The sequence below is a fragment of the Protopterus annectens genome, chromosome 9.part0, assembly GCF_019279795.1.
Source record: "Protopterus annectens isolate FY-2018-M chromosome 9.part0, PAN1.0, whole genome shotgun sequence".
NCBI lineage: Eukaryota > Metazoa > Chordata > Ceratodontiformes > Protopteridae > Protopterus > Protopterus annectens.
Genome location: NC_056743.1, coordinates 622,819,919 through 622,840,508, shown reverse-complemented (window position 1 = coordinate 622,840,508; position 20,590 = coordinate 622,819,919). Strand labels below are relative to the sequence as shown.

The following is a 20,590-nucleotide window of genomic DNA, read 5'->3' as shown; positions in this document are numbered from 1 at the left end:
AGCAGGTTATGGTGCTCATTCCTGTTAGACACAATAAGCTGCAGGCAATTGGGAAAGGAACTCTCAAACTCATGAGGAAGGTCAGTGATGTTAACTACATGGTAGAACTGCTAGACAAGAGGCAGGGGCACAGACTGTACCATGTTAACATGATGAAGCCTTACCATGATAGGGAGGTCCTTGTGCTGAGTATTTGCAGTGGGTGGCTGGAGGAGTCCATGTGGAATCTGGTGACCAGTCTCATCAGTGATTCTCAGACTGACAACTACCCAGGTTCGAGAAATCCAAACAGTGTTACAGGAGTTTGGGGGCATGTTCACTGGGAAGCCTGGGTACACCCACCTGGTGCAGCACCATGTGAATACAAGACCCCAAACACATATTAAGCAGACCTGTTACAGGGTGCCTAAGTTAGTCAGACCGACTTTGATGGAGGAGATACAGGAAATGTTGGAACTGGGAGTAGTCCACGAGTTCAGCAGTCCCTGGGCCTCTACTGATCTGAGCAAGGGCTACTGGCAGGTGCCCTTGACTCCCACTACTAGAGAGAGGTCAGCCTTTGTGACTCTTTTTGGATTATACAAGTTCATGAAGATGCCCTTTGGGAAGAAAAATGCCCTAACAACCTTCCAGATGCTGGTAGATCATATCCTAGCAGGAGCAGGAGATTATGCCCTTGCTTACCTGGACAATATTGCCATCTACAGCTATTCCTGGCAAGAGCACCTTCAACATGTGAGGGAGGTCCTGGGCAGACTGCAAAGGGCAGGGTTGACCATTAAGCCCACCCAATATGTGTCAGCTGGGTATGGCAGAGGTGGCCTACCTGAGACATAGAGTGGGGAATGGTAAGATCATGCCAGAAATTGTCAAATTGGAAGCTATTGAGGCATGGCCTATACATTTCACCAAAAAGCAGGTGAGGGCATTCTTGCGGACAGTGGGGTACTATAGAAAGTTTGTTCCTAATTATAGTACAATAGCGGTTTCCCTCACAGACCTGATGAGGAAAAGCCGGTGGGATAAGATTGTGTGGAACCCAGTCTGCAAGCAAGTATTCCAAATGCTTAAAAGGGCTTTGGGAGGACCTCCTGTGCTAGCCAGTCCACATTATAGCAACAAATTTGTTGTGCAGGTGGATGCGTCAAACCATGGGGTGGGGGCTGTGCTCAGCCAAGTTTCCTCAGAGGGAGAAGAGCACCATGTTGTATATCTCAGCCATAGACTCCAACCCAGGGAAAAATGTTATGAAACTGTACAAAAAGAATATCTAGCCATAGTATGGGCACTAAAAAAACTTCAGCTCTATCTGTATGGACGGAAATTCACTGTGGTTACAGACCACAATCTCTTTACATGGGTACATTGAGCCAGCCAGCAAAATGCCAAATTATGAAGGTGGAGTCTAGGGTTGCAGGCATATGACATGACAGTGCAGCACCATGGTGGGGTCAGCAATGCCAATGCTGATGGGCTCTCAAGACAAGGTATTGGTTAATTGTGTTCCCAGACAGACTCATTTCCCTCAATTAATGTTCCTCCAGGTCACATGAAAAACTATCTTGAGTCTTCAAAGGGGAGAGAGATGTGGTGATGGGAAGAAGTGCCAGCTGTGCCAGGGCAGTGCATGTGTACCCTATGCCAGCATAGCTAGCTGGAGTTTTGTAAATAATCATATATCATTTGAATATAAAACTGATTTGTACAGATGCTTTTGTTAAAAATGTATTTGTAAAGTTGCTTGTGTTAAAAAGGTATCAGTAGTGGGTCCTGCTGGACAGAAAAGAAATATACATGTATGTCAAACTGTATTATTGTAACTGATGAAATGTATGTATTTTTTCACATTGGATGCTGAAAGGGAAGGGGTTAAGTTCAGCCCAGCTAACCTTAAGAAAAATAGCCTGAAATTAAATGACTTGGTTTAGGCCATAAAGATTTTATCTCACAGGTTTGAATGCAGCCAGAGATACAATGTCTGTGAAAAGCCTGGGCTGGGATCCTGCTGTATTGTCCCAAGTGGTGAACTAATTGCTACCCTGAGGTGCCAGAGAATAGCTTGTTAGTTTCTACAGTCAGGGTGGAAGTGTTGGAATTGTTTTACAGTTTCCAGATGCTATAATAAACCTTAGCTAAAGTTCTATGGGTGTATTTTGACACATCAGTGCCAGATCCTGTCTCAGTTTCTAGTGATAGGGTTGTGTGGGAATCACACAGTCAGGTGACCAGATGTGATGTCATTCTGTAGCCAGCACTGAAACTGTATTTGAATACTAGTGAGAGATGTGAGGAGTGCACCCTATTTTTGGACCTGACAAGACACTCATTTACTTTTATCTGCTTTGCTTTAGTAAGCAACTAGGAAACAGTAATTCTTCAGTCAGTTAAAAAATACAGGGACTAACTTAATGTGCATTTTTTTGTGTATCTGTCTAAGTTTTCCATCTTGGTTGTTTTTTGTATTTCCTGTGATTGAAACTCTGGTCTTTATTGTAAGTAGGTACTCAGTATTTTCATGTTTTTGTTTTTATTATTTATTATTAAATATATCTATACCTTTCATTGTGGCTGGTCTTTTAGAAAATATTTAACTTCTGAGATTACTTGCATTTATTTAGTGCCACTTGTGGCTCCACATTTCTGAAAGTCTTGCTGCATGGTTAAATACTACCATTTGCACAAGTATTAATTTTAATAAGTGTAATTGGGTTCCCTAGTAAGAGCTTGAATTAGCTGGCTTTCAGTGCTCTGGTGATAGCAAATCTACCTTATAGTCTGGGTAGAGGTGGCAGAGTGGGTAAGATGTGGCAGCCTTTTCCAGGTGTGTGTGTGTGTGTGTGTGTGTGTGTGTGTGTGTGTGTGTGTGTGTGTGTGTGTGTGTGTGTGTGTAAATCAAATCTCAAAGAGAGTGTGTGTATGACATCTGCTTTGAACACAGACACTGAAAGCACTTATTTCAAAGAGAGAGTGGTGGAGGACTTGGCTTGGAACACCTGGCAAATGACTCAGCTCTGTAGTGGTCAATGGGTATCTTATTTGGGGCCTGGAGAGATAGCCCATCCCCAGGACTGGAGTGTGCATTCCCTGTGTGCTCTTAAGCGAAATTGTATTTGGTGCAGAGGACTGCACATCTGAAAATACTGTGTGAGACTATTTTTCTCACAATGACAGTTCCCCACCGGTGTCAGTGTTGAAGACTGAGGCTCCTTGATCACTGGCCCAGAGGTGAGATGTAACACAAATATTGGGGCAGTTGTGCTGCATCCTGATGTGAATCCAAACTGCTCATCTCCCATCTTACATTCTACTACGTTGCGTATCCATTTATCAATCACCTTCTCCAGAACTTTCATGCAGTGTGATAGGTGTTTGATACCTCTGTACTGCCCAAAGTTGTGGATGCCCTCTTTGCTCTTGTACACTGTCACGAGTATACTTATTCTGCATTCATCTGGGATATGCCTTTCTCTCCACACTGCTATGCGTACCATCAGGTACCATTTCTCCCCCATTCAGCATCTTCATCATATCTGCTGTGACCTCATCTGAGCCAGCTGCTTTCCCTGACCTCATTTTTCCTAGTGTTATTTTTACTTCTTCTAGGGTGAGCTCCTCTTCTTTAAGGCTGTTTCTGGGGTAGTACAGCTTCTGTGGGGTTTTCTTCATTCAGAAGCTCCTGGGAATACTCCTTCCATCTGCCTTTGATGTCCTGTGGACTGGTGAGCAGGTTGTTGCTGGCATCACTTATGAAGGGTATCTGACTGTCTTCTTTATCTTTCTGTCTTTGCCCTGCAACCTGATATAGTTTCTTTGTGCCACCTACTGAGTCACTTTCCCAGAAGGTGATAGAGTGCCCCCGATGCCCTATTCTTTGCTATTATAACTCCTTTCTTAGCTTCTTTTTAGCCAAACGGTAGTCCTTCCTAGCCTGGATGGTCTTTTCTGTCTCCCACTTTTTCCTGCACTCCTTCTTTCTTTTGATGATTTCCTGAACTTCTGCAGTCCACCACCAGCTTTTCTTATGTACCTTATTTCCATACCAGGCTTGGCCACATATCTGTCCTGTAGTCCTCACACATGCTGTTTTGAGGCGCTGCCATTCTTTTTCAACTCCGTCTATTTCATCCTCTTCTTGGGATGCTAGAGCCCTGAGTAATTCCTTGAAATCTTGCACTTTCTCTCCAATCAATTTCCTGGTCTTCAGCCTGGTCTCTGTTGACCATAGAACCTTCTCTGATCACTGCTTGTAACTGATTTTTGGCAACCAGTGGTTTATGCTGTGGGCCAACTGATTCACTGGGGATGGCTTTGAAATCACTGATTCTAGCTCAGTGCCCTTTCCTTACTCGGAGGAAGTCTACCTGAGTTGCATGTTGGCCGTTCTTGTACGTGATATTGTGACTGTCTCTATTTCTGAATCATGTGGTGGCTACTATCAAGCCATTTGCCATACAGAAGTCTAGAATGGCCTCTCCTTCTTTATTTCTGTTGCCCCACCCATGTGGGCCCAGGCAGTCCTCATATCCTCTTCTGTATGTCCTGATATGTGCATTCAAGTCACCCATTATCAACAGCATTTCATGTTGTCTGGCTTTATCTAGCAGGTCCTGCAAATGCTATCTAAATGGACTCTTTCCTCACTGTCACAACCCTGCTGTGGGGCAGAAGCTGAGATTATGAATACTGCCCTATCATTACAGTGCAGTCTGTTTGCCATGAGTCTGTCACTAATTCTGATGATATCCCTCACTGCTTTCTGAAACTTCTCTCATCACAATTCCCACACCATTTCTAGCCTGTCCTCCTCCCAAATAGTAGACTCTGGATCCCAAGCCAAGTGGCTTTGCTGCACTGCCCTTCCATCTTGTCCCTTGGATGCATAGGATGTCCAACTTCCTCCTTATCATCATGTCATCTACTTCCATGCTGCATCCTATCAGTGAACCTACATTAAGTGTAGCAATTCTCAGTTCGTTTGGTACATTGATTGGTTGTATGTACAGCTATTGCTCAACAGAGCTATCCCAGGTAACCCAGGCTGGGCAACTAGACACAGACTATTTTTATTCATTTCTTGACAATCTTTCCATTCACCATGGCCTCACCATCTGTATTTTTTTATTCCTAACATGTTTTCTTTGTCAACATTTTTGGAGACGAATAGCACATTCTCACTCCTCTGTTATCTGTCATCTGTTTCTTGTGTTCATAGTTTTTACCTACAGAAGATGGACTGTTCAGCCAAATATATTTCACCTGCTCTTTGTTATTTCAGGAAGTTATTTTTGCCTCATGGTTAGCAGTTCTAACTCCATCTGCATGTTGTAAGGAGTCCGTTCTGTTGCAATTAACGTTTACATGCTCTTCCCACAAACATTATGAAGGTCTAAACTGGACAAAAGTGTACTGTTAAATGACTGACAAAATATCTAAGGGGGAATTTTTTTTGTTTTACAAATTCTGAATAGGTACAGTATTTAGTATCTGTAGATACCGCTTTGATATGTTAGCTTTATTTAAATTGCTATTTCCAAATAAGCTTTTGTTTGCCACTTCAGTGGCCTTTGCCCTATGGCCCTTCCTGCATGGACATTATCGGCCCATAGAATGCCTCCCCCATTTTCCTTTTACTTGGATCTCCTTACTAACAGAAGGGAAAGGTGTGTGGAGTCATGCCCAGATCACAACATTCACTGTAAACAGGCTTTGATGGTCATGAGTAAAAAAAAAAAATTGGATTAGATCAGTATACCAGCTCAGTTAATAAGGCAACAACAACATGTGAGTTTTTGTATTGTAAACTATTTCTTGAAGACAGAATCCTTTTAGTAAATATTGCGACTATGAATGAAAGTGTAAAATGTTTCTTACAATACACTGTTTGAGAGAAGGGCAAAGGAATGCAACCAGGAAATGTGTACCCACGGGTTCCCTTCAGAATTTCGAATGCCCAAAACTTCGAATTTCATATGGTTGAGACCATATGATTGAAATTTTTAGAAGTTCGAAATTATGAATGGAGATCTGCATACAGAATGGAACTGGAAATTCTCCCTTTTCCTCGCTGCAGTGTGATCTCGGAGTTGGTATATTTAAATAGCGGGGTGTATGGCTTGCCCCCCCTGCAAAAACATTGAGGACATGGTTTTATATTCCTTTTAGATTTATTTCAGAGTTTCGAAGTTCTAAAAATTTGATCATATAGTCTCAATCATATGAAATTCGAAGTTTTGGGAATTCAAAATTCTGAAGTGAATCCATACCATACCCAATGAGTAAAACAATTGATGGGTTATAGTATTTGAAACATTCATTTGGCAGAAGTGTTGGGAAAACTATAACATGAACAGAATAAAATGTGAAGCACTACAGTGATTTTTTTTCAATGAATTCAGACAAATGGGCAGGCAAACTAAACTCTAAGGTGATTCTAGAAGTGCTTATCTGCCTCTGTATAGGTTGATTTGCTCAGTTCCCCAACCACCCACTAGCTCAGTCCAGTTAACTCTATCAGTATCGCACCCAGAACCCTACCATTAATCCTGAAATTCCCACTCATTCCCTAACCACAAATGCAACACCATAAATCAAAATTCCTCAATTGCTCCCTGAGCCTAAATTCCCAAATCACTCAACCATAAAACTCTCTCACTTTCTAACCCTAATCTTAAACTCTGCTTGCTAAGCATTATCCTAAAACTCCTAGTCACTCCCAAAACCTAATCCCAAGCCCTATTCCCTAAGCCTAAAATGCCTTTTTACTCCCTAACCCTAATCTTAAATCCTCCAATTTTCCATAAACCCCATCTCTGCCCTACTCCATCACTAAATTCCACAGATGTCACATTTACCATGCTCTGATTGGCTACATGTTCATTTAGCAAGCCCACTCCCTTCCCGTGACTGCTATACCTTGCCTGAGCACATAAGTGAGTCTGAATGCAAGTGGTAGCCCATACAAGCTAACTGATACATGAGCACCTGAAACTGTGGTCTCTGAGTACCCAGGACACGAGATTTAATGCAAAACCCTGCAAGATGCTTCGAACAAATATGATTCTCCAAGTGATACTAATTAAGCTACTGGTGAAACTTCAGCTTTATTTAGTCCATCCACTCCTGTAGCATACATTTTGTACAGGTAGGGATTAAGGTTAAGTTTGTTAATCATTGCACATATCCTACAAGGAATCAAGTGAAATGTCTAACATGCATTTTCTAGGGAGCTGGAAGGATAGGATGGTACACATATATATAACTTAACCAGAAACATTATAAGAGAGAGGGGATAAGGAGCAGCAGTTCATATAAACAAAGTCTATAATCAGAAATGAAAGATGTGATGGTAGGTGGCAGAAACATGTAACAGAACTCTATGAGAGAGGCCCATGTCACTGAGAGGCTGTTAGAAAAATGAAAGAGGTTGCAGATAAAACGTTGTTTGTTTTTGCTTTAACAGTATCTAAACACAGAAAGTGATCATTTGATGGACTTATTTCCATGATGAACAAAGACAATAGTTTGAGGGAGAAGCTGAAAAAGTGTTGAGTTAGAAAATGTTTCACTAATACTAGCTCTGGAGTACAGAAAATGACCTTTGTATGGACAAATTGTTTTAAGAGAAATATAAAACTTCATTGTCTTCTATGAATGTGTATTAAGTTCTGTCATTGTATGTGTTTATACAGTTCTGCCAGCTTTTGAGGTGAAGATCATCCCCAACAAGATGTACTACTCCATCAGGGATCCCAACTTCAGTTTCTGGATCACAGTCTTGTATGTATGCTAAGTGTTCAGTTACTATAGAGTTGTGTTGCACTGCCACATGTCGTATAAATAACATTCTTGAAAGCATTCAGATATTGTTTTTCCATCTTACTCTATATATATCTGTGAGTATTTGTTCAACTACTGTTGCAGCGTGGCCCAGAGGAAAACATGATCTTGAGACATCACTACAGTACCTGTAAACAGCAGTAGTAATGCTACATCAACAGTTTTTATTCTGCACATATGGTGCAGCCATGGCAACCAAAGGACAATGTAATATATTTATCTATTATCAGCAAGCTGAAGGTGCCTATAATGGCACTATTAGGACATGATGAAATTATTATTGTGTACATGAACAGAAACTAAGGACATTAAATGTCAATTTATGTTGTGCAACGCAGCACTGATAATTACATTTAGCGAGGTGACCAACGTCTTTGTGTTGGGGATGCCATTCGCAGAGCAGAAGAGACAGATGTTGATGTCACACTGGCACCTATAGTAGAGGTATACTACAAGATTAGAATTAAAATTACTATCAGGAAGTGCAGTTTGAATAAGATAAGCATCATCCCACCTTTCATCCACAAAAGGTACATTCATTTACAAGAAAGGGTTGGATAATAACCAAAAGTTCAGCAGTGTACTTACATATGCTACACAGCAGAACATCCTGGGTGTCTTACATTACAAGTGTACTTACATGTGCTCCACACAACATGGGTGTTGTACATTACAAGAGTACCTACATGTGCTACATAGTATAACAGCCTGGGTGTTTTACATTACAAGAGTACCTACATGTGCTACACACAACCTGGGTGTCATATGTTACAAGAGTACTTACATGTGCTACACACAGCCTGGGTGTCTTACATTACAAGAGTACTTACATGTGCTACACACAGCCTGGGTGTCTTACATTGCAAGAGTACCTACCTGTGATACACACAGCCTGGGTGTCTTACATTACAAATGTACCTATATGTGCTACACAGCAGAACAGCCTGGGTGTCTTATATTACAAGAGTACCTACATGTGCTATACACAGCCTGGGTGTCTTACATTATACATGTGCTACACATAGCCTGGGTGTCTTACATTACAAGAGTACCTACATGTGCTACACACAGCCTGGGTGTCTTACATGACAAGAGTACCTACATGTGGTATACAGCACAACAGCTTGGGTATCTTACATTACAAAAGTACCTATATGTGTTACACAGCAGAACAGCCTGGGTGTCTTACATTACAAGAGTACCTACATGTGCTACACACAGCCTGGGTGTCTTACATTATAAGAGTACCTACATGTGCTACACATAGCCTGGGTGTCTTACATTACAAGAGTACCTACATGTGCTACACACTGCCTGGGTGTCTTACATTACAAGAGTACCTACATATGCTACATAGCATAACAGGCTGTGTCTTACATTACAAGAGCATATGGCATGCTTGGGTTTGGTGGGGATGGGGCTGCACAGTACTATAAGGAAACACAGTTTTATTTGTACCAGTACAGGACGGCTGTGATATTGTTGTAACACGTCAAACAAGATTAAATGGTTTGTGTACTTGGAAAGTAGGAAAGCCTCAAAATGAACATTTTCTCCTCTTACACGAGACTAATAGAGGTATGAATAGTGAGATTACAACAGTGCTGTGAACATGCATTTTAGCATCTGTATTTGGAATCCTGTCCTATTGTATCTGAAACAACAATGACTAAGGGTCCTTCAAATCATTATTGAAAATACACCACTTTACCTACTGCAAACTTCCAGTAAGGTTGTTGACAAAATATCCAAATGGAGCTTCACTGAACAATTAAAGGCTGAATGGTTAGTCCCACAGTGATGCTGTGGTTGTTTGCCAATAACAGGTGTTGGAACTCAGGAGGTAGGGTGTCAGGATAAAAGTCAGTCTGTACTATAGCAATGCAGTATTTAATGCTGAGATCACTTCTGTTTAATATACCTGTAGACATTGGACTGTGTTTAGAGATCAAGATCAGACTACATGCAGGTGACACCAATATTACTACAATTGTATACAGCATAGGGATGGGTCTCCAAAAAGGCCAGCAGTGATTTTCATACTGGGTGTTGTGAGGGCAAATGGGACAATGTAAAATACAAAGTGTGGGGGATATCCATTGCAGTGATGGAAACCTAAAAAAACTCATGCATGCTTTGACGTAATCTAAAGAATAACACACGAGGAAAATAATCTAGTGGACCATAATTATCCCTAAACTGAGTAATCCTTTTCAGGTCAAAAGGGCAGTAGTGAAGTTCGGTGAGATGCTGAAATGAAAAGTGCTAGAAACAGATTTTGGAAATTTTGAAATATTCCTTCTGTTATATAAGGAACTGGTAAAGCTGCAACTGATGGGTTTTCCCCAGTTCTTAATGCCATACAAAGGAAAGCATCCTAGGCTGCCCTTAAGTACACTGTTACTAAATCAATGGATGAATTGGAGGCACTGTGATATAATTAAAACTTAATGTTTGGCATATATGTGTAAAGGAACAGTTCTGCAGAGATTGACACTGCTGCATTACAGCATTTGGCATTCTTATCTGGTTTCCACCTTGAGTACTTTGCAGTGTTTTTGCATATTATCTCTGCTTACACATGGGCTTCTGTTTTTTTGCAGTAGTTTCTTCTCACATCCTAAAGACAAATGGCAGGTGACCCTGCAATCCTTCAAACTTAACTACAGAAATATGTGCAGTGTGTGTGTCCTGGTGGGGCCTAGTTTCTCTTCCTTGCACCCACTGAGGGGCATGATAGGCTGTGGCTCCCCCAAAAACCCTGACTTGGATAAAGCTTGCACTGAAGAATGAGTTTAAAGTTTTCAACAAAGCAGGGAAGGGAAAATATAATATAATTTGGGTACCTCACATTGTCACAACATGTCTGTGAAGGATAGAACTGAAGAGGAAAGCTAGAGGACTGAGGACGTAAATAGTGAAACATTCAAGCCAAAATTTTGGTAACATTACTTTACAGAAATGTTAGTTGTCTACTAGATCACACTGCCTGAAAAAGTATCAGAAAGCAGCAGGACTTTTACTAAAAACTCTGAAAAGCATGGAAAGCCGTGAACTGTGAGATTTTACATCAAAAATGGAAGAAAAAAGCTATAATTCCAATTTTCCTTGGATACTTCAATTACACTTAAAGTCACCTGTGACTTAATACAGTGTTTTGTACCTTTAAGCTATTTTGTTTGTTTTTAATTTAAAACATTACTTGTTTGTAGTCTCTGTTTCATCTGGTGACATAGTCTTGTAGTGGTATGAGAATTCCGATATAATGCAGGATCTGTGCCTCATTTACACATTTATACATCATTCATTGCATTTTTGCTTTAAGTACATTTACTTGTAACTACTGTCTGGCAGGGTGCCACAGTCTTGTTTTATTTTGCAATAGTGGCAATATTTTGTGTTTTGTTACAGTAACTGTGGTTATACTCAAATTCTGTTGTAGATATTCCTTGGGATTCATTAGCACCTACACTGAGTACAGTAAGTATAAGTTGTTCTGTGTGAACGGACAACATCATAACTTACACCTTCTTCCTCCTAATTTTAGTTTTCCTACTGATTTTCTTGTGTTCTTAAATATCGACGGGGATTCATAAACGTTACCACAAGCTGACTTGACCAATCTACTGTGATGTGAGCTCAGACAAATCAAGCAGATATAGTGGACCCTTTAGAGTTAGGGTTGCATTTAGGGTTAGGGTTAGGCAAATGGGGTGTGTTTAGTGCTGTGACCTTTATGCTGGGTTTACTTCTCAAAAGAAGTGCTGTATATAGTTCCACTTTTTTTATCTAAGGAAAAGGTTCTTGGATGTTTGGCTTTTCAGTTATTTTGATTATATGGTCATTGAGGAGTTTATCTTTGAAATCCTGACAACCAAATCCTTCTGGCATTATAGTAGGTATCCTAAACAGTCACTCTAAGAATCGGAACTAGTACCCCATGTATTTCTTACCATGTAAATGAAAGAGAACAGGGTCCTGGAACTCATATTACTGGTAGATAATATAAAGGAAGCAACTGCCTTGGTGTTGGTGGAATAAAAACAAGTGAGCAAAAGACTTTGGGGCCATGTCTGATGTAAAGCCACCTGTGTCCCCTGACTATAGTGCCCTCTGACATACTGTACTAGCAATATAAAGACAGTCTGGCAACATGGTAAGTTGTATTTTTCAAAATAGCTTAAGGGTAAACATAAAAATCTACGTAGCTTTCTAAGCATCATCTGTTCAGTATCATGAGAAGAGACCACTTTGCATGCCATCTTATGCTTATTTCTCATTTTATTGTTGTCTTTGATTAAAATTGTGAAGTTCATTGAAGTTTTAGACAAATACTTTATAAATAATTTTAACTTGACAGAATAAATATAAATACTAGATCTAACTATTATACATAAAGCCTGAGTGTACAGATTCTGCAGAAGGTAACAGTATCACAGTGAAACAGATATCATTGTTATTAGCTGTTGCAGTTTATTTTTAAACGTGCTCTCTGTTCCTCACTCAGAGACATTAAATCTAATTAAATGTTTGCTTAACATTTCAGGTACACATATGGAGAAGCGGTGAATGGTGTAGCGTATCTGAGGTTTGCCATCATTGATCAAGCTGGTAACACCACGTTTTTGAAAGGATTAGAACAGCAGGCCAAGGTAAGCTAGCTCACATTTCAAATGGCTGTTTAAGAACATGGTCTCTAATCATGTAATAAATGGGAATAGAGTATATCTGAAACTTCTAAGCTGGGTATGAACAGGTCAGGGATATCAGACCCATAAGGATCCACAATAATAACTGTAATGCCTTCTATAAGAAATATTTAGAATTTGTACAGTAAATGGATTATCAGTGCAATAACAATATTGTTGAATGTGATGTGACCTCTGGTATGACTGTCCAGATGAAGAACTCAGATCCTCCGGACACGTATGTCACCTCTGTGCAAAGAGAAATACTTTTACTTCAGTATTGCCATTGCACAGAAATGTTCATATTTAGACAAAATTGTATGTAGAATGTTAATCATAAGACTGGAAAGCAATGAGATGTATATAGACTTGCATTATAATCCTATTATATCATGCCTAAATAGTATGACATATATTGTATTCTGTAAACTAGAATCCAAATGTGATGCATTGAGGCCAAGCACTGTCACCCTAAACATAGGAAGAATAAAAAAATTCTACCTATACGTGTGTGTGTGTGTGTGTGTGTGTGTGTGTGTGTGTGTGTGTGTGTGTGTGTGTGTGTGTGTGTGTGTGTGTGTGTGTGTGTGTGTGTGTGTGTGTGTGTGTGTGTAACAAATTAGTCATAAAGGGCTTACTGCCATGGCATCCAGAGGCAGACAAGCATAATGGGATAGAAAAGATTTAGAAAATGATAAAGAAGAGAAAGTTAGAGGAGTCCCCCAGTTCTGGACCATCTGAAGTGACAGCATCTGAAATGAGTGGTTCTTCTGCTCTACTGACATCTTCAGCATTAGCTCTATTTTCCTTGGAACTGACTGTCATTGAAGACAGTCACCTTGGCACATGATCTGAGGCACATCATCCTAGAGGGAGCTGCTATGATTACCTTTCTTCCACCATCTCAGTTATCCATCAGATCATTCAAGTGCACCTCTGATTTGGAGCTGGATCATATGATGAGGGCTTTCATCAAGGCACAGATTAATACAGGTGTTCTCCTGTCTCCCTCCACTCTGATGGTAGAACAGGCTGGTCCCTCATCCCAGTTATGCAGTCCTTCCCTGGTTCATCCTATGAATGGAGCGGCATCAGAGCATGTGTCTTCAGCACTGGGTGCAACCTTGCCATTGGCTCTGAAACTTTACAACCTGGCTCATTTAACTCAGAGGCCTTTGGGTTCCAGCAGTTCTTGGGACAATCATCTCAACACTGATACTTTGGTACCATCTTTGGATCCATCATGTATGGATTCATTTTTGGTACCAAAGTCATCAACTGCTGTGGCCACCACATGATCCCTTCCTCAACTCAATCAACTCTTTTGGGTTTGGGGATTCCTTTGTTGAAACCACCTATCTCTTCTGTAGAGGGAGCAATGCCAGTGCTTGATGGAGACTTCTCAGTTCAGGTAGACATGAGGTTGGGCTTCGAGGTTATGGTGACTATCACAGTCTCTCCTGCTATAGCTGCAGCACAAGCTCCATTGACATTGGCCTCTACCTTGGACACCCTCCCATCCCTCTCTTGATCCTGCCTTACACCCAAGGGTCCAAGAAACTTTCCTAAATGCAGGACCAAACCTCTAATGAGTCAGATTCACTAACACCTGAGGTTCCTAAGAGTAGGACATGCACAACAGGCAGATTGACTCCCTTGATGATGCAGTCACTATGGAAGCTGATTTGGAGGCTCAGTAGGGATCCCCAAGTCAACTCCAGGGGACCTTGATTTTTGTTGGAATCAAAAACTCTTATGAGTGTGCCTGGTAGGTTCTTCTCTTTTCAGCTTAGGTAGCGGTATATCTGTAGGCATATCCAATCGTTGTTTCCCTTCCCTCCATTGATATGGTGGTTTATTAAAAGGAATCCAAAATCTAAAGAGTAATCCAGCAAACTTTGAGACTGAAATAATATATTTATTAAGTAATACAATGCACAAGCAAACCGGTTTCAGCTGGTACACAACACAGCCTTCTTCAGTGTAAATCAAATCCATTTCAAGTAGTCTTTTATACATGCATTTAATTGAATCAAGTATGTGATTGGGTAATCAGAATTGTTCATTTAATCCAGGTGGAAATAAACCACCCAGTTTAACAATCCATTTTTTCTCCTTTGTGTCAAGAATGGAATGCCACCCCGCTTTGTTGGATTTATTCCCTTACAGTATCTATAACCATGAAACTAAACTTGGCAGATGAATGTTTTATGGAATGTTTATATAAAGCACTGCTTGTTTTTTTATTCCTCATGTCACTGGTGTGTTCAGAAATTCTCAGTCTTAGTGGTCATGAAGTTTGTCCTGTGTATAAGGAGTCACAGCTGCATGTAGCTAAATATATCAACCATTTGCTACTGCAACTGGCAAAAAAGTTGATATCATAAACTGTGCCACAGTTCTTCCTCATAAATTGTTTGGACTTAAAAACCTTATTGCTGTGAATGCAATGTCCACATGGATAGCATCCTGTGAGCATCTCACCCATTATTGTAGTATGTACTTCTTGAATCGGTGTCCTGAAATGTGAGTGTCTGTAGTAGTTAAAATGTGAGGCTAGATTTCTACCCTTACGAAATGAGAAATAACATCTGTCTTGTAGGACGTTAGTTAGGTTGTGATCACTCTGTAGAATATTCCAGTATCTTTGTACGCTATTGATTAACAAATCAGAATTCCTACCATAAGTAGTCACTAACCTAATGGGTGACAATCTATGCTGCTCGTGTTGTTTGTATATCAAAAGGTCTTCCCTCTTGAGTGTATTAGCCCAGTCACTAACCTGTAGGACATGTCCCATCTGATATCTCCTGCCCCTGAATCTGTGAGTCAGATCCTGTCTGTACTCCTGAAAGGTGGAATCCTTGAAGCAAATACATCTCATTCTAATGTATTGGCATTTGGGGATTTTGTTTGGCTATATGGGGCGGATGAAAGCTGGATGCGTGGAGGAGGGTGTTGTATTGGGGATACTTCCGAAAAACATCAGTACACAGAGTGTGATCTGATTTTCTGGAAATGGAAACATCAAGAAATGTAATGATGTTCACGTCAAAGTTGACCGTGAAGTGTAAACCCCATTTATTTTCATTTAAATAGTCAATGAATTCAGACAAATATTCCACATCTGAACTCCATACCATCCAGCAATGTCAATCTCTTTCAGGTACAAATTATGGCCTGCATCGTAGATAAGCTGTTCTTCAATAAAGGCCATAAAAAGGTCAGCATAAATGGGGGCAAAAGATACCCCATGGCCGTCCCCTTAATTTGCAAATAGCATGTGTCCTGATAGAAAAATACATTATTGGTTAGGACATGCCCTGTCAGGCCTAATAAAAAGGTATTGAATCCTGGCTGATACAATTCTGATTTATGCAACCAGTATTCAAGGGCTTCTAAGCCAGCAGCATGAGGGATGTTTGTGTAAAGGGGAACTAACATCTAGAGTGCACATCAACCATTCGGGTTCAAGCTGGGTGTCTGAAATGATTTTCAGAAATTCTGATTTGCATTTTGTGCTTGAAACATTGGGTTGATTAATATGTAGGCCAACACCTAATACTATATGGACCAAAGGCTGGCCATGTGCATGTCAGTCTGCTTTTGAATGGGCGTAGCACTGTCCTGAAGATTACAAAGTGTGTCACAAGACTGAAACTGAAGACTGTATTCAAGGCAGATACAGGGGCTATTATTGATCATTCTATTATTAAGATAAGTACCATGCATAAATTGGAATAATATATGGCTTAGCATTGCTATTACATTTGGCAAGGGCTAATATTGCTATTCAAAATTTATATATATATATAAATATATATATATATATATATATATATATATATATATATATATATATATATATTTGGATTATTCACCAAGTGGTTTTACTACAAGTCCCCAAGGAACCAGAAATTAATTACTATAGATTGCTGGTCTATTTATATTAATACCCAGAATTAATAATAAGTTTTTCAAGGAATATATTGCACCACAATGGAATTAACAAAAATATTAACGGGTTTGTCAGCTGACAGGGAGGACTTGGGAGTTTTTGGATTGGGTACTACAAACAATAATGATCCAAGTGACATTGCCCTAGGCCCGGAATCTAGTTGTGGTTTATGTTTTGATAAACTACAAAAGAGCATGAGATCTCTCAGGTCTCATGTCTGGCATTCCAAACTCTTTAAAGCATATATGGACAAAGGGATCACACCCAGGGGACTACGCATTAGAACACAACCATTAGTTAATGAGGCTGATGATGAACTAAATAAACAATGGATGGACATCCAACAACAAGCGACTATGGGTTTCATAGAAGCCCTGGCAAAATTCCATGATAGAGTCATTGATCGGCAGATTGGGGAAGTCACTAAGTTATGTTCTGATGCCCAGACATATGAAGGACAGTCCTTCTTTACTAGTAATTTGAATAAATTAGCCAAAGACATATCTGGTCTTGATGAACAATTGAAAACCAGGAAGATCAAAACATTTCAAAGGGACCAAACAGATTATCAGCTTGCTAACCCTTTCAGTATTAGTAAACAGGTTAGATTTCAACAAGCACAAACTAAACTTCCAAAAGGAAATGACCAAGGTTGATTTTGAAAAAGCGATCTATTGATACAGGGTCATCTACTGATGATTTGTCTTCATACACAGATACAGACATGCAACACACACCAGACTCACCCACCCCCAAGAGGGCATATAGTTCGGCCCCTTTAGGCTCAAACACAAAATGCAGGTAGAAAACATGCAAGAAATAAACAACATAGATGGGCTTTTGAAATTAATAACAGAAATAAACCACAATGTTAATGTTTTGAACATTTCTGATGCAAGTTTGTCTACCACACAAATTGAACTTCTCAATAAAGGTTTGAGATTTATTCCTGGCTTCCTAGTTACCAAGGATCTTTTAGCACAAGATGTAATGTCATTTTGTAGACTTATAAACCTTATATTGCATTTTGAGGATTCTACTGACTTTGGTGTGTAAAATGAATTTATTTATCACAAATCAAGGTATATGCCTCCCATGAATTCTACAGTGCATCAATTTCAAAGTAGTGTTCTCATAGATCTATACTATCACAGGAGTGAATTTACTTATAAATGAAATAATCTCTCAAAGATTGAAAGGGATGCATTATTTGAACTACAAAATAACAAGGACATTGTCATTCTTTCTGCTGATAAAGGTGGGGCCATATTGGTAATGAATTTGCTTCAATATGATTCAGAAGCCAAAAGACAACTTCAGGACAGGCGGTATTATTTGGAAATGTCCCTGGACCCCACCTTTAGGTTTAAAAAACAGATAAATGAATTCCTATCATTAGCTAAGGAAGACAGTATTATTAGTGACAAAGTTATGCAACATCTTACTCTCAAAGATCCCATGAGTCAATACATTTATTTTTTGCCCAAAATACACAAGGATCCTGTTAAACCACCTGGGAGACCAGTTGTGTCTGGGAGAGGCTCTATTACTGAGCCATTGTCATTATTCCTTACTAAACAACTTAAACCTTTATTGAGGTGGGTCTGGTCATGCATACAAGACACCACAGAATTTCTGAAAATCATTTCAGACACCCAACTTGAACCCGAATGGTTGATGTGCACTCTAGATGTTAGTGCCCTTTACACAAACATCCCTCATGCTGCTGGCTTAGAAACCCTTGAATACTGGTTGCATAAATTGGAATTGTATCAGCCAGAATTCAATACCTTTTTATTAGGCCTGATAGAGCATGTCCTAACCAATAATGTATTTTTCTATCAGGACACATGCTATTTGCAAATTAAGGGGATGGCCATGGGGGCATCTTTTGCCCCCATTTATGCTGATCTTTTTATGGCCTTTATTGAAGAACAGCTTATCTACGATGCAGGCCATAATTTGTACCTGACAAAGATTGACATATGGAGGCATTGTTTGGATGATTGCTGGATGGTATGGAGGTCAGATGTGGAATATTGTCTGAATTCATTGACTATTTAAATGAAAACTAATGGGGTTACACTTCACGGTCAACTTTGACACGAACATCATTACTTTTCTTGATGTTTCCATTTCCAGAAAATCAGATCACACTCTGTGTACTGAGGTTTTCTGGAAGTATTTCCAATACAACACCCTCCTCCATGCATCCAGCTTTCATCCGCCCCATATTGCCAAAAACATCCTCAAATCCCAATACATTAGAATGAGATGTATTTGCTCCAAGGATTCCACCTTTCAGGAATACAGACAGGATCTGACTCATAGATTCAGGGACAGGGGATATCAGATGGGCCATGTCCCACAGGCTAGTAAATGGGCTAATACACTCAAGAGGGAAGACCATTTGATATACAAACAATGTGAGCAGCATAGGTTGTCACCTATTAGGTTAGTGACTACTTATGGTAGGAATTCTGATTTGTTAAGCAACAGCATACAAAGACACTGAAATATTCTACAGAGTGATCACAACCTAACTAATGTCCTACCAGACAGATGTTATTTTTCATTTTGTAAGGGTAGAAATCTAACCTCACATTTTAACCACTACAGACACTCACATTCCAGGACACCGATTCAAGAAATACAAACTACAATAATGGGTGAGATGCTCACAGGATGCTACCCATGTGGACATTGCACTCACTGCAATTAGGTTTTTAAGTCCAAACAATTTACGAGGAAGAACTGTGGCACAGTTTATGATATCAACTTTTTTGCCAGTTGCAGTAACGAATGGTTGATATATTTAGTTACATGCAGCTGTGGCTCCTTCTACACAGGACAAACTTCACGACCACTAAGACTGAGAATTTCTGAACACACCAGTGACATGAGGAATAAAAAAACAAGCAGTGCTTTATATAAACATTCCATAAAACATTCATCTGCCAAGTTTAGTTTCATGGTTATAGATACTGAAAGGGAATAAATCCAACAAAGCGGGGTGGCATTCCATTCTTGAAACAAAGGAGAAAAAATGGATTGTTAAACTGGGTGGTTTATTTCCACCTGGATTAAATGAACAATTCTGATTACCCAATCACATACTTGATTCAATTAAATGCATGTATGAAAGACTACTTGAAATGGAGTTGAATTACACTGTGGAAGGTTATGTTGTGTACCAGCCGTAACCGGTTTGTTTGTGCATTGCATTACTGAATAAATATATTATTTCAGTCTCACAGTTTGCTGGCTTACTCTTTGGATTTTGGATTCTACATTACTCAAGCCGTGCAATTGTGTTTCGTGCAGGGGGAACTCTTTTGACTAAAAGGAATATCCTCTTTCCGTTCTTTCATAAGGCCATACAATGGGGAGAATCTTTCTTTATTATCATTACACTGGTTACACTGGGAACTACAGTAACAAGAACTATCTTTCCAAACCCAATTTCTACTTTTATTTTTGTAATGTGATATTGTTTCATATCACTGTAAAGGCAGAATGTTTCAACTGCTTTTCAGTAGGAGTTTCCTTTTTATTAACATGCTATGACTTTATAAGAATGATTGTACCACCTGAATGTAGTAGTCACTGCAGCTGTCTGCCAGCAGTTAAGACACTCCACTTAATTAACTTTCTGTAGCACCATAGCAAATTGTGGCTCTATTGTTCCTGGAGATAGTTCATCACTTTTCAGTAGGCATAATATCAGTGCTAGTAGACTTTTTGGAGGTTATATTTAAGAATTATAACAGTGTTACTATTACTAGTACACTGCGGTGGTGGTGCTGCGGTAGCGTTGTCGCCTCACAGTAAGACGCTGTCCGGTTCGATTCTCAGCTAGAGCGTCTTCTACGTGGAGACATGCGTGAATGGGCATACCTTCGTTGAAGGTTATGCGTCAGGCCTGGCGAGCCGGTACGTAAAAATCAACTGCCAATCATTAGCGGACCGGAGTTCCGCTGTGGCGACCCCTAACCGGGAAAAACCGAAAGACACAACAACAACAACTATTACTAGTACAAAATCTAGATATGTGGCCCCTTATCCCACATTTTTAACATATATATATATATATATATATATATATATA

At 39.8% G+C, this 20,590-nt stretch overlaps 1 protein-coding gene across 2 annotated transcripts in view; it reads left to right on the top strand.

Annotated features, from left to right (window-relative positions):
- Window positions 1-20,590, top strand: part of C4B (complement C4B (Chido blood group)) — an 876,141-nt gene that overhangs the window by 58,335 nt on the left and 797,216 nt on the right. For both annotated transcript variants that reach the window (XM_044083184.1, XM_044083183.1), the window contains exons 7-8: window positions 7,689-7,776; window positions 12,383-12,488. In XM_044083184.1, coding sequence (XP_043939119.1) covers window positions 7,689-7,776; window positions 12,383-12,488 — 194 coding nt within the window. The remainder of the gene's footprint in view (window positions 1-7,688; window positions 7,777-12,382; window positions 12,489-20,590) is intronic.